Source organism: Danio aesculapii, chromosome 2 (genome assembly GCF_903798145.1).
Source record: "Danio aesculapii chromosome 2, fDanAes4.1, whole genome shotgun sequence".
NCBI lineage: Eukaryota > Metazoa > Chordata > Actinopteri > Cypriniformes > Danionidae > Danio > Danio aesculapii.
The window spans coordinates 39,390,266-39,404,316 of NC_079436.1; the positions used below are offsets into that span (position 1 = coordinate 39,390,266).

The window sequence follows — 14,051 nt, forward strand, 5'->3', positions numbered from 1 at the left end:
CTGAGGAAGTTCAACCTGCCACAGGAGCTACTCGTACAGTTCTACTCAGCTGTCATCCAATCCATCCTCTGCACTTCAATCACCGTCTGGTTCGGCTCAGCTGCCAAAACCGACCTCCGTAGACTACAGCGAATAGTCCGGACTGCTGAACGAATCACTGGCACAACCCTTCCTACACTTCAAGAACTGTACTCTTCCAGAGTGAGTAAAAGGGCTCGCAAAATCACTCTGGACCCCTCACACCCAGCACACTACCTGTTCGAACTGTTACCGTCTGGTCGGCGCTTCAGAGCACCGAGCACAAAAACAGCCAGACACAGGAAAAGTTTCTTTCCTCAGGCTGTCTACCTTATGAACAGTTAAATATTCCCCTACTGTGCAATAAATATGTGCAATACTTTCTCATACGCACTTGTACACAGCACCTTATATCAATATACAATGCAATACTCTCTACATTCGCACTTGTACACAGCACCTATAACCTGTATATTTATAACAATCTGTACATACAACTCAACTCCAGGTTTCTTCACTAACCGCATCTGTTTAATGTTCATCATTTTTTATTATTATTTTATTTTATTTTTTTGTTTTGTTATTATTTTGTGTTGTCACTTGTCACTTTATGTACACTGGAAGCTTCTGTAGCCAAAACAAATTCCTTGTGTGTGTGAAGCACACTTGGCAATAAAACTGATTCTGATTCTGATTCTGATTCTGAAATATATGATGTCTATAATGCTGAATTTTGATAAATATATAATCGCATAGTCACCCATCCTGACACATCCCAAACATGTGCATACGTGTGCAGTGGTGAGTCTTGCTCAGAGCCTGCCTGCTGCTTTTCATTTGCAGTGCGATGAATCACAGCGGCAGTGATAAACACTGTTCCACTGGCGTGCAGATAACTTCTCGGGGTGGTGTCACTCACACGCAAACAGAGCTCAGCAGAACGGGCAGACGTGGGTTCCATCGAGGCTCAGAAGCGTCTTACTTTTTAACTCTCTCATTCTCTCTCACAAAAACCTGCTCACAATTTGTACGCACACACTTATAATCAGACGCAAATAACTTTCTCTCACACTAACGCTCTGTCTCACACAATCAGTGTTTCCAGGCTTCCCTCACATAGTGTGCTTGCACAGTTCCTTTCTACTTATAGGTCTATGTTATTCTCACTTATGTATAGGTATTATAGATATGGCATATTCAAACTTAATGGGATGCTTGCTTACTAAGCAACTTTTTGGATTTCACATCAATGTTGTTGCAGAGAGAATTTCTAGGCAATAGACATAAGTCTAATAATGTCTAAAAGTGTAATTTTATTAAGCCAGTCAACTGGTTTTGAAACACTATGCATGTTAATGCATGTCAAAAATGTTGTTGAATGAGAAAATTCACTTTTTTTTTTTTCAAACCAATATTACTGAACAATTATGAAGCTATTAGTTCATCTTATGATGGCTAGCATGTTGTCTGTGTAGTCAGTTTACTGTTTCGGAACACTTGGTATTCAGTAGCCCGTGGAGATGGTACCATTTCCAAATTACCAAATGCATTATAAGAGTTCACACTTTGATATTGCTTAATACTAATGGCAGGTTTGGCATTCTGTCCCAGGAGAACCCTGAGCTGGAGATAATTGAGCCCAGGGCTCCCGCTTGGTCATTTAGCATGTAAGGAGGTCCGAGATCAGGTAGTTCTCTAGAGCTCCCCCTGGAGGGGGGATTCTACAAAAAAAATTAAAAATGAAGATAAAGGAAGTAGAGTGAAATGGGCTATTTATTGTAGGCTTGGGTTAATCTGATTTCTGGTTTATCAATGTTTGCAGATGAGAGACCAGCCAAAATCATTCTCCTCTCGAAATTAGTTTCTACAATTTCACTTTGTGACCACTTGTGTTTGGATTCCTTCTTCCCATTCCCTATTATTTTTCATGCTCTACATTAGTGTGACACAAAAGTACTAATGAACCTAAGTTATATGGGTAGCTCAACCAGTTTGCATATTTTGCACTGTCTGCTTATGATCGGATGGATGAAAATGCACCATAATATCAGAAGTAAATGCTCAAACAAAATGACCTAATGACCAAACAAACTGACGTAAGTCAAGGTTTGTTGAAACGTGTTGAGCTGACTAAGGATTATTAGTTTAGATTAATTAGAGTTTAATTTGAGTTTAGAGCTAAGATGCCCAAACTAGGGCCCATGGGCCAAAGTTGGCCCATTGTAACTTTTGATTTGGCTCGCCATCCCATCAGAGAAGAAAGAAAATTTTTTAGCAAGGATTGGGGTTAATGCCTTTAATAAACATTGTCAGTTCTAATTTGACCTAGTGTAACATTTGTTTGTTGTTTTATTTTTAAGCTACAAAAATCAAACTTAAATTAAATGTTTCAATTAAACGCTGTAAATGAATCTTTTTTTAAATGAACATACAGTACTCTTGCTCAATGGACAGGCCACAATTCAGAAGTCCTCAGTGAGCAAAACAAGGCAAAAGGCAGGTGCAGCGTTAATCTCCATTGTGTTATGGAACTCTTATGTTTTCATTATAATAGGTTCATTATAAAATGTTTAATTTACAATTTACCGGCCCACGACACTCAATCAGTTTTGGTTTTTGGCCCTTCATAAGAAAAGTTTTTTTTACAGAAACCATGCATATGATGCCCCAAACATAACACTAAAACATGCAGTTAAATTATAGCTGAATAGGTTTGAAATCAAATAATGATGGCCAAATGTGAGTAAGCGATTTATTAAGGACACTTGGTCCTAATCTTTTTAAAACTCCATTCATTAATTCATTCATTCAATAATAGGCAGTTTGTTATGATGTGTAACATTACCTACAGTACAATGTATGAATTGGCCAGCCTGATCTTACGAGGAAACGTACGAGGAAATTTTACGTTTTGTCAGTTTAGTGGCGAGTTCAGTCGTATATAAAATGTACAATTTTAAAAAGGAGGTGTGGAACGAAACCCAACCATTAAATCCAATCGTCATTGGGGGATGAGCAAATTGTACGAATTCATACAAATTAGCCACTAAAGGAAATGGTTACGAATTGCCGTGAGATTGTGTTGGAATTGGCTGCCTAATTTAGCAGTCCAATCTTTTATACAGCAGTTCATTTATTGGTATTTTGCATTACTTATGAATGTAAAATGATATTCTGACTAACACTAATACAACGTCAACAGTGTAATTCATAACCAATTTTTCTGAAAATACAGTAGGCATATTTCTAGCTTATTCTATCCAAAAACTATGGCTTACTACATTCTGAGACACCATTTCTATTTTGATACTCCATGCCTTTAGCTCCCACAAGTGAATGTAGTTTCTTCAAAAACTGTGCATTTAATTCTTAAAAATTCTGTTTAAATAGGCCAATTAGTAGATCAGTAACAATCCTTATTATGTACAAAAATTATAACTGGCAGCTATCTAGTTGCTGATGACGGTGTTGTGTTTACATTATCCCTTTCAATCTCTAATAGTATCCTGCTCTGATCACTTTAAACTCATAAGTTTCTATTTCAAGACCTATTCACTTCAGAAGAGTCTGATTCAGTCAGACGGCTCTGAGTGTGTGTAATGAAAGTAGTTTGCTGTTGTCCTCTGAGATGTGTAAAAAGGCAGTGTTGGGAGCATGCTTGCATATATATTAAAATTAAGCCTGGGGTTTAAACTGTGCTGCACATATCTAAAAATGTCACAGCTTACATTTTTTTTCTCCAAACTCATCCTCCTAACTGCATTCATTATCCGTTGGTTCTCTCACCCTAACCGCCGCTCGCAGCCTCATGCATTGCACAAGAAAAGAGCTCCCTGCACACGACTTACAACGTGCAAAACACCTAAAACGTGTATATAAACCCACAATCCTCAGCGCAGTTCTTAACACTGCTTGGAAAGTGTGAGATTCCAAGTGCAGCTCTGCAATCCGGTCCAAAGATGGCTTTGCCAAACACCTCTCGAGATTCATCTCGCACACTCTCCCTCTCTTTCATTCTTTCTTTCAAGCATTACACATTGCTTCGCTCATTTCATACAATTTTCCAGCAAATAAAGACATGCTTACTAGAAGCTTTGAAAAGATTTCAAACAGACTTGGGGCCACTTACTGAGGTGCTCTTTCCATATGAAAGAAAGAAAGAAGGCTCTTTCAACTTCAGACGAGGGGAAGCTCAGAGTGTCCCACTCTGCTCTTTTTCCCCGTAATACGGAAACACACCAGGAAATAGAAGACTCTGTAGAGAGACGTCAAGGCCAAAGCAAACTAATCCATATAAACAGGCCTGACATGACACTGATAGGACTCTGCATTATGGGCTTATTGGGTTGCTTATTAAATTAATACTTTGAAGTTGTGTACAATGATGAGTTTTATAAAGGATATCATGCTTTTATTACTTGTACAATGGCAATTTAGCCAAGTAAGTGGAGTGAAATATCTTATGCTGCGTTCACACCAGACGCGGATAAAGCGTCAAGCGCAAGTGATTTACATATTAAGTCAGTGCAAAGACGTGAATAGACGTCCTGCGGCGCACTTCGTGGGAATGAGGTGGTGCGATGACTCCATTTGCGCTAATGAAGCAGCCCAAGTTGAGCGTTTTGTGTGTGACACGATTATTGCGCAAATCGCTCGAGCTGGAAAATCTAAACTTCAGTGGACAATCACATTCACGTTCGTCATCAGAGTCGCGCTCTTCCTTTGAGGAGAAAGTAAATTCTTCGTCGCTGTCCAGTACCATCCAAAGTGCTTCACTCGTGAACGTGCCATCATTCAAACACGGAAAAAAGTAACTATGATAAAGCTTGACGTTTTATGCCATGTCTCAGGGGGCATATACATTATTACCTGGCTCACCTCAGTTCATTTCCATATGAGCAGTGCGCTCACTGAGGGTGGGATCAAGTTAGCTGTAATGATGCGATACAGGAGAATACAGTCTTTTTATACGGATTACATGAAAAGAGATTATTTGTTTTCGACTTGAATTGGTTAATGTAAAATTAGACATATCAAGCTTTCTATAGATATATCTGCCATGCCTGTTTATTGAGTATTTGCTGAATTTCAGTTAATTTTAATGAAGTGCTTTTTCTGACCACAGTCTACATGTTCCGCGCGTCTCATGCAGACGATTGTAATAAAGTCTCGTGGGCGTGGTAGCATTAACACCAATGAGCTCAGACTGAGAAACTAGACAGTGTTAGTTTCATACTGATTACTTTATCAAACAATATTTGTTTTCAACATGCACTCGCGAAATTTAATAGTAGACACTTCAAGCTTTCTGTAGATAGATGTCTCATGTCTGTGTTTTGTTTTCGCGGAGTTTCAGTGCATCTTACTGACGCGTTTCTAAAAACTGTTCACAGAGAGACAATAGAAATAATGCCTACACTGTTTATTATCCTTAGTTTGCAAAAGCACACACGTTTGTTGTCATTGTGAGTCTACACAAAAAAGTAGACCCCTAACACATTCGATTGATGTATTGATCTTATCTGTACCATCAAAACTGAAAGTGTAGTTTAAGTTCTTTTCAACCTTATCAGGAGAAAGCACATCAAAACGCGTTTCCGCAGTCTTCGACCCCTGGGGGTTAACCAATCAGGAGCTTGCTCTTGTAAGGGAGTGATTATGACGTAGTGCCTGTTGTTGGTGTCCCAGGGCAAAATCCTTTTGCCGACAACTGACAACAGTTCATCAAACTGGTCTCGGAAGCACTGCTGAAAGCCTCCATCATCCAGGTAAAGTTTCTGGAGGAGTTGATGCTCCTCTGAAAGGATCTAGTCAGACTCAGACAAAGCGGCGAACAAATCTACACTGTTTTTCAGCATTTATAAAGCACAAAGCACAGCGACAATCTCAATCAAATCCGTGTTAGCATTGAAGCTAGAGTCACCGTATATCTGTGATACACAAAAGATGACTATTTGTACATTTAGTGGGGTCCAATGTCAATGTTATTCAACATATCTTCTTGCTCCGAACATTGTAACAATGTAAGGGTGAATAACAGATGATAGCATTTTCATGAACAATATCTTTAAGCTAAAAAAAGAACAACTATCCACAGGTACGGACATTTGAACACAGTTTCTTTTATGGTGAAACAGAGCTAAATCTACAACATGACTCTCTGCATCTTTGTTCTGTAAGATGTGAGAAGAAGAAAAAACACCTTGAGGTTGTGCTATCAAATAAAGCTCAGAGGGATACAAAACATGCCTCTGGCTTTAAAATGCCGTTTCACACAAACTCTCTGGCTCATACACAAACAGAGTCTGCCTGGCAGGAGCGGATTAGAAAAAAAAGAAGCATTTCCAAAACACATGCTGATGATGGTTGAAGGAGAGTTTCAAGCCTCTCCAAACACAGAGGCTCAGTGTTTAGGCTTCTGAATAGCGTGACAGCTCAGTGTGCTTGAAACTAATACATAATCACTTGCACAACACGCACGGCATCAAACTATACATGCATCAAACTTACAAGCACATTTTTTGGTAATATCAAAATGAGAGCCCTTCCCCTCATTAGCCTTAATGCTTTGCCAGGTGTAGAGAACAACTAGCAGTGCTTTGAGGTCTTTTGTTTCCACTGCTCTTGCTTGTTTCATTGTTCTTAACATTAATAATAAATGTATGCCTGCAGCATTGCCAGCGTACCCTGAGGGACAGTGTGGGAGATGAACCAGAATCTCTTTACATTAGTACATAAGCTACCTTGCTGACTAACTATACCTGTATGTTGAAATATCAACAATCTGTGGATACACGTCATAAAATATTTGTTAAAAACAAAGTGTTGTTGCAGCTGAAATCGTAGTAGATGGGGAAGTAAGGTGAAAAGGGAACACAGCAATAGATATAATGTAGAAAGCCTGGTGTATGGTCGAGGGAGGGCTTACTCTGCTGAAAATGCACCTTAATCCAGCTTGAACTTGATCTTCTGGTCAAGCTGGTGTGTTGGTTGATATATAGAAGTATTTTGAAAACTTTTGAAAACCAAACCAAACACTGGATATGAGGTAGGATATCCACAAGCTAGATCTGCTTTATCTGGAGACCAGCTAAACATTACATTGACTAGGCTGGGAGAGCAAAAGATGACCAGCAAACCAGCTGCTTTAAGATATTCTTTCATCACGATAAATGCAATTCACAGTTTAAGCAGAAAGACACCATAAGCTTTTCACCCTGAAGCAATCTCTAGTTAATAAGTTGCTCAGAGGACAAATGGTGATGGAATTTTCCCATAGATTGTTCCCATGCCTGACCCTTAACCAATATGCCATACTATTCCAATTCATTTACCAAAATCCCAGAGCTGACATCAAGACCTTTAAAAGTAAAACAATTATTCAGGTACAGCTCAGTAACTCAAGAGAAATTGTTTACTTACGATCTAGGCCATTGATGTATCGCATGGTGATCTCACAGTGCCCCCATACAGCACTGACAATGGGGTACAGCTTTTTACCCTTAAGACCTCTGAAGGCCACTCCAAGGTACTGTCCGTCCACCATGAAGCTCAGCGTGCCCTCGTCCATGTCCAGCACCACCATCAATGTATCTGGTAGCACAAAAGCCTCCTCTGGCTCCAGGAAGCTTGGATATGTGGGTGCAGAAGAGGCCGGTCGGTTCTTACTGTTGTGGTAGAGCTTGTTACGTCCCAGGTCCCAGCCCCAGGACTCACTATCGCTGCCAACTAAAGAGGTGTACCCAACAGAGTGCAATGGGGCATCTCCTGTGGCCACACCAACCACGGCATGTGTGCCCCGTTGCCTAGCAGGCCAATGGATCCTCCAAACATGGAGTCCACGTGTGTATCCCACCCGTCCACGAATGCCATCGGTACTTTGGGCAACTGGGTGCCGATGGAAGGTGAGTTTGTCATCGTCCTTAATGAATATGTTAAGGGAGCGGTCGTCCGAGTTCCAGGCATGCCGGAGCTGTTGCTCATGTGAAGCAGGGGGCATGTCCAGGAGTAGATCCAGTCGGGCTGGCTTGAAGAAATCTGGCCCTCTCAGTTCCCTCCTCAGGGGCCTGAAGGACGGCTCCCCTCGCACGTCTACGGACTTGATACTCCCTGAGATTTTCTGGCCCATGGCTTGGCTGGCTGGAAAGGGGTAGGGAGGAGGGGAGAGGGGAGGGGTGGCTCAACGCAAAGGCTGGGCTTCCGGAGTCCGCCGTTACCTCATCAAAGCATCAAGACATCAGCTCCCAAACACACGTCAGTATCTGGCAGGAGAGAAAGTGCCAGCCTGACTGAATCCCTAGGAGAAAACACAAAAACACACCATGTCATTAAAACAGAGAGTGGTCTGAAGCTACTAAATGTGAATTCTCAGAGGTGTTGAGGATAAAAATGAGAACAGAAATAAAGAAAGAGCAAAAATTTGATGAGCTGGAAGAGATGATCAGGGCTCTGCTGCCTACTGCAGTCTGACAGAGTGAGAGATCGCCATGGGGAAGGATGTAATAATGAGGGCCGCAGGTGAGAACGAGACACCTTCTGTATGACATAGAGAAACACCAAGCCCGCACATATTCACACTTGACAAGACATGTCACCTATAGCTCAAAAAACAGCCCAGCTTATGTCAATATAGAGAAATACAGACCCACACATATTGCATTTTAAAAAATATTATAAATGCTATCTATTTAAAACTGCCATAGCCTTTTCAAACAAACTGTATGAAAATTGAAAGAGCCTGTCTGCTCTCTGACATCTCTACAGATTCCATCACTTAGCAGAAGTATTTTAATAAGGCACTATTTTAAAAAGAGTGAATAAATAAATAGATAGAAAAATAAATATCTGGGAGTAAAAAGGAGCTCTGCTTGCCTGCTGCCATAATACGAAGGTGTCCGCCAGACCATAGCCAACGTATCCGGACTGATTTTACAGCATTGATTTGCAGTTGCTATAGTGCTTTGGGTGGTTTCTAAGGTGTTGCTTGGGGTTTGCTTCAAGCTGATTTATACTTCTGTGTTGAGTGATCGGCGTGACCCACAGTACCTAGTTTGCGTGTAGTCGAGCATTTATAATTCTGCGCTGTTTGTGTTGCTCTGCAATAACACTTCCGTTTCTTCAGGGGTGTTTTTTTTTTCAGAACGCTACAAGTAGCTCAAACTCGCTCATTTGGAGGCAGGAACCGGGGGACGTGCAACAAGTTTAATCATAAGGAAAACAGAAAACAAAAGTCGTGCAACAAAAACATGCAACAAAAGAGCTCCTTCATGCGACTCGATAGTTGTAAACAATCGTTCCATCGGGCTCGCGGCTCTAAGCACCACCTATGCTCATCACCACTACCAAGCCGACCAACCACAGAGCTTACGACACACATTGTTGTGACATGTAGTTAAATTTTTTGACAGGTGCGTGTCAGCATCGGTGTCAGCAATGACAAGGGCTACAGTATGTGACCGCACAGGCTGCGCCAGAGCATTAATGTGCACTTTTCGCAGAAGTATAAATCAGCCATCAGGTGTTCTGTGTGGTTGCAGGCTGGCTTAAGTCAAAGCTCTAAATCCCCAATATATACTTGTTTCTAAATATGGCCATTAAATTCCTAAATACCAATGTAAATCTTTTGTAATATTTGGATATTAGTTTGATTTATAAGGAGGATTATTGGTCTCCTCAAAGACATGAACAATCTGTAACACAAACTGAATGTGACACGATATGTGCAGAAGTTTATTACTTTAGTTCTCTTCCCTAGAAATAGATTTAAAATAGAAGAATGCCAAAAATGTAACACTACTTCCAGGTTCCTGGGAGAAAGTGTAAGGGAAGAAACAAGAGAGAGAGAGAGATTCGGTTCACATCAGCTTCAATGTCAGAAAAATACTGCCACATTAAAAGACCATTTGAGATTGTGCTTGAGATGAGACCCTGATGTATGAAACATTAGCAGGAACTTCCTGCCACAGTAAGTGACGCATCATCTTTTCCCGGAATAAGAGAGTCTCATCCCGAGGAAAAGCACTAGAAAAAAAGACAGGTGGGGTATGTTTACATAAACTGTGTCATTGTGTCTACAGCATCTATGTTATGTGACGTATCCGTTCCTTTCAAATTATACACTTCCTCAGCAGTATGAGTGTAGTGTTTCTTAGAGAATGTCAAAAGGTTTTAGTTTGAAACTTTTAAAAACCCAAAACAGTTATATAGAGTAGTGATCGGAGAAACTAAGGCTATTTCTCAATATGCGTTCTTCAGTCTTGCAGTCTTGAGTGCAAAATTTGCTCGCTAAGTCCCAGAAGTCATTGCGGCTGAACGAAGGAGGTGGGAAGCACAGCATTTTATATAGATTTATTATTAAAGTTTGTAGATATAACTTATTTGTCTCAGGTTTTCCCTAAATGAAACGGTGAAAATAAACATTGACATGAAAATTTTAATAAAGGGATAAACACATTAAGGGTGTTTGTTTGCTGTAATTAATTTAATTTTTTTATTTTTTGTGTAATGTATATTTGTAAGGTCTTTATGCATCGTATATATTGTGAAAAGGGAAAACACTATAAATCGTTATATGAATGTTGTAATGTTTAAATAATTTTCCATTAAAACGTGTGAAGGTCATGTGACCATCAGGAAGAACCAGGAAAGAACGCAGCATCTTATTTCTCAGGATGCGTTCTTTGTTCTCTCGGTCTCCTGAGTTCCGAGGTCACTTGGCAAGACAACTCTCCACAAGAACACGAGTCCATTCTCAAAAATTCAAAGTTTTTCAAAGTTTTGAAACAACTGAACCAAATTCAGCGATTCACCACTAGGGGTGATCTGATTGAGGCCATGTGATTCATGTGAATTATATGGTATTAAAAAGATCACCACACAGTGGAGAGCCATTGATTTTTTTTTCAAAACACTTATGATGTAATGTGCGCTCTTTTTACTAAATCATGTGACCTTGCTAATTTGGTACAACCTCTAAAATCACTGATTCATCCTTAAATGATTGTCATGAAGCTGTTCTTCGAAAGCAGTCATCACTAACATGCGGTAGTATTTAGTTATACCTCTAAGTTTCATTTATTACAAAAAAAATACAGCATAGAATAAAAAAATAAAATGTTTTCAGTTATTATGATTCATTTCTAAACAATATTTTGAGTTTGAAGATCGTGTTTGATTAATTTATCTTGTTAGCTTGTTTCCGTTTTGTGTCCCGTTAGACTACTACAATTTTGGATTACAGCTCATTACTGGACCAGCTAAAACAGAGCTCAGCTACAGCACACTATTAAAATATGTAGTGAAGTCCATGTTGCTACTTTTAGCTGCTCTCCAGCAGTGCCAGACTACATATTCACTCTCTGTCAGACAACCCAAGCACGTAGGTCACCGCCACAAAGAAAAAAAAAGGTCAAACATACAGTACTGTACACGCACACAAACACACCTCTGTCAGACTCAACACACTAAGGTCAAAGAAAAAGAGAGACAGGAAAAGAGCGAGCTCAACTCAGACATCAGGAAGGAGGGTGGTCAGACGGCCAGACAGTCAGATGTTGGAATCCTGGGTAAGTGTTACCAATATTAAAGGAAAAATAAATGAGGTCATGAAAGAAGTGGGATAGAATGTGAATGAGAGAGAGAGACCGAGAAAATGAATGAGCAGGAAAGGGAATGACTGCTGCCCTAACATGCCACTCACAGCTATCATAACGTGTGCTAGGAGTCGAGGTGTTAGGTTTTCCGTATCATATTTCAGAGTTGGAGAGGCTCCCGCGGCAGGGCACAAAGGCTTTCACAGACTTGCCGTCGTGCCGAGCCACACTAATACGTTTCATTCAGGTTGTGTTTGGATCAGAATGCACACACACACACACACACACACACACACATCAGTTTAGCTAACATTTCCTCACTCGAACCGCCGTAGTCACTAATAACAGTAATAAACACCGACGCAAACATAATTACGCTGTTTGTCTGGGAGTTGTAGACAGAGTTTTAAACACTGTTCACACATTAGGTAACTACATGAAGGCTTGTAAAACGGGCAGGAAAAAAAAAGAAACGGCTGAGAAAAATACCTACATACAAAAAGCTTTTTCACGGATCAATTCAATCCATTAAGCACCATTTCGAGGCTGGAAATGTATAAATCTGACACAGCATGCTTGAAAAATGTCAACGTCAAGCATACTATTATAACACATTTCTATTTATATGTTTATATAAAGCAGCGTATTATGAATTTCCCCCAAGAAACAGTTTGATAATTCACAGCTTACAGTAAAGATGGAGGAACTAATAATAAATAGACAGACAGACAGGGGTTGTGCGATTAATCAGAACTAAATCAATCATAATTTAAAACGTTGTGATTAGAGAAAAAAAAAAAAAAAAAAAAAAAAAAAAAAAAAAAAAAAAAAAAAAAAAAAAAAAAAAAAAAAAAAAAAAATCGCAAAAGAAATGGGATATAAATATGTCAATTTAACACAAAAAAATGCACTTGTGCAGAGGCGGATTTACACACTTGTTCTGCCCAATCAACATTGCTCAAATCTAATGTGTGTACCATCATCCATTAACCCTTTCACACATACGATCGCATGGGACGACAGCATACGATCACACCAGTGTGATTAGAACCTTAAAAGCGCACATCAATTGCTAAAATTCAAATCTGACGCGCTGAGGCACAGAAAGAGGTGCGCAGAGCTAGTTATAAATCACAATTTATCCATGCTTTCAAACAAATAACATTCATTTTAGCTTTCAGACATTCAAACATAACTACAAGCAAAACATACCATTTAAGGTTTGTAAAATAAATGCGAATGTCAATGGAGAAGGCAATAATAATTATTTTCAATGGACGATATGTTTTGTTCACATAAGATACACACCGTTTATGTTACTAGACTATTTTCTCTATTGCTAATCTTCATGTATTTCAGAAATAAATTATTATGTAATTCAAGCAGCTCGGATCTCTCGTGCAGTTGCTAGAAGAGATCGGAAGTAAGCTGCGATCGGAAGTAAATAAGAAGTACAAGACTTCACTGGGCTGTGGAAGATACAGCTGATACTCACATCAATATAGCATAACTTTTGTGACACTGTATTACAAATAATATTTTTACATTACCGTGAGGGTTGAGTTTAGGCTTGAGGTAGACACTAATAAAATACAATTAATGTGTATTTTAATAAATAATATAAATACTAAATGGGCAACAATGGCGTTGCCTATTGCCTGTCAGGTAACAAATAATACGGTCATTATTACGCTGTTTATAATACTAAATATATGTTCTATCACATACCTTAGAATCGGAGTATCAGAAATTTCACAATATAATCGTAACGTTTGTCAATTCTTACAAAAACGGCAAAAAGAAACAAATACAATACATACATAGAATTTTGGGGATGGTGGGTCACGTGATCAACTTGGCGCATTGTCATAGGAACTTTAGAACGCAATGGATTCCAAGCAACGATGACAAAAAAACTCACACAGGAGGGTCAGCTTGGATTTACCTTTTTTTTATTTAAGTGGTGAGAAACTATTCATTTTGGGCTGAGTTTAAAGAAAAATTATGTTGAGCATTACTAAATTTAATTTGTTTGTTTAAATTCAACACATAAATTGTTTGCAACACTTTTACAATCATTTTTTCAGTCAATTTAAAACTCAAGCGTGAAAGGGTTAAGAAACAAACAAAAGAAGTGCTGGACTAATAATGACGTCTGACAGAGGGCTAATATAAACGGATTTCTTTCACCAATGAGTGAGTTTAGAATAAATTTAGTTCAGATATATTATCACTTGTCTGCTCTTGAACAGACTGACAGAGTTCTCAAGTTTCGCTCTTCTTGTCTTGACAGTGGACTGCCCTGGTGTTCTGTCAGGTAACGGAATTTAACACTTTTGTAAATGCTTGAAATTAAATTTTCAAAAGTATTATCACATAATGTATAGAGATGACTTTTTGTGAAGCAGAACAGAAATAACGCATACAAAATATATAATTCTT

General features: G+C 39.2%; 1 protein-coding gene across 1 annotated transcript in view; it reads right to left on the reverse strand.

The window, feature by feature from the left end:
* spsb4a (splA/ryanodine receptor domain and SOCS box containing 4a) overlaps positions 1-14,051 on the reverse strand; it is an 88,967-nt gene that overhangs the window by 58,767 nt on the left and 16,149 nt on the right. The window contains exon 2 of the mRNA XM_056479210.1: positions 7,441-8,314. Coding sequence (XP_056335185.1) covers positions 7,441-8,146 — 706 coding nt within the window. The 5' untranslated portion in view covers positions 8,147-8,314. The remainder of the gene's footprint in view (positions 1-7,440; positions 8,315-14,051) is intronic.